Here is a 523-nt window from a genome sequence, read left to right as displayed (position 1 = left end):
TTCCAGAAACTGTTGACTCATTTCGTTGCCGTTTCAACATGGGACTGGCCAAAACCAAGTCTTCAACTATCTTCTGCTTCCGCGAACTCATAAGTCCAAGAAGAGGCTCCACTCTAGGCTCATCATTCGTGGAAACTGCATTGGAATTGACCCTCCGAAGCCTTGGGTCCCTAATTTTGGCAGAGGAGGATTTTATCACATGATTTGAGGTGGTATTTGCAAGACCGGTGGTCATAGCATTGTTCATCCCTTGACCAGTTACTCCCATGGAGGCAGAAGAAGAAACAAATGGGTGACCCAAAAATGAGGATTTCACAGAACCACTCATTTGTTGCCCTAACATTGAGGTGTTTACATGACTGACATTCTGTACAGTAGAACTTGAAACTTCCCCACTCGTTTCACCATTTCCAGTATCACCTTCCTCGGAAGGAGTTGGGCTTGGAAGTTCGTCATTCCTGAAAAAGGAACTGTGACTAAACTTCTGCTGATAAGTGGAAACAGCTTTGACAGCATCAGTCTC

The 523-nt window shown here is 44.9% G+C and overlaps 1 protein-coding gene across 1 annotated transcript; it reads right to left on the bottom strand.

Moving 5' to 3' along the window:
• Positions 1-4: 4 nt before the first annotated feature.
• On the bottom strand, positions 5-520 carry LOC140966176 (RNA polymerase II C-terminal domain phosphatase-like 3; the record flags this gene model as incomplete). The annotated part of the gene is made up of 1 exon (XM_073426529.1): positions 5-520. A coding segment is annotated over one exon (516 nt), but the record flags the coding sequence as incomplete, so codon positions are not given.
• Between the last annotated feature and the right edge of the window lie 3 nt (positions 521-523).

The sequence above is a fragment of the Primulina huaijiensis genome, unplaced genomic scaffold (genome assembly GCF_012295235.1).
Source record: "Primulina huaijiensis isolate GDHJ02 unplaced genomic scaffold, ASM1229523v2 scaffold200861, whole genome shotgun sequence".
NCBI lineage: Eukaryota > Viridiplantae > Streptophyta > Magnoliopsida > Lamiales > Gesneriaceae > Primulina > Primulina huaijiensis.
Note: the sequence above shows the minus strand (reverse complement) of the source record. Positions and strands in the feature narration are given on the sequence as shown.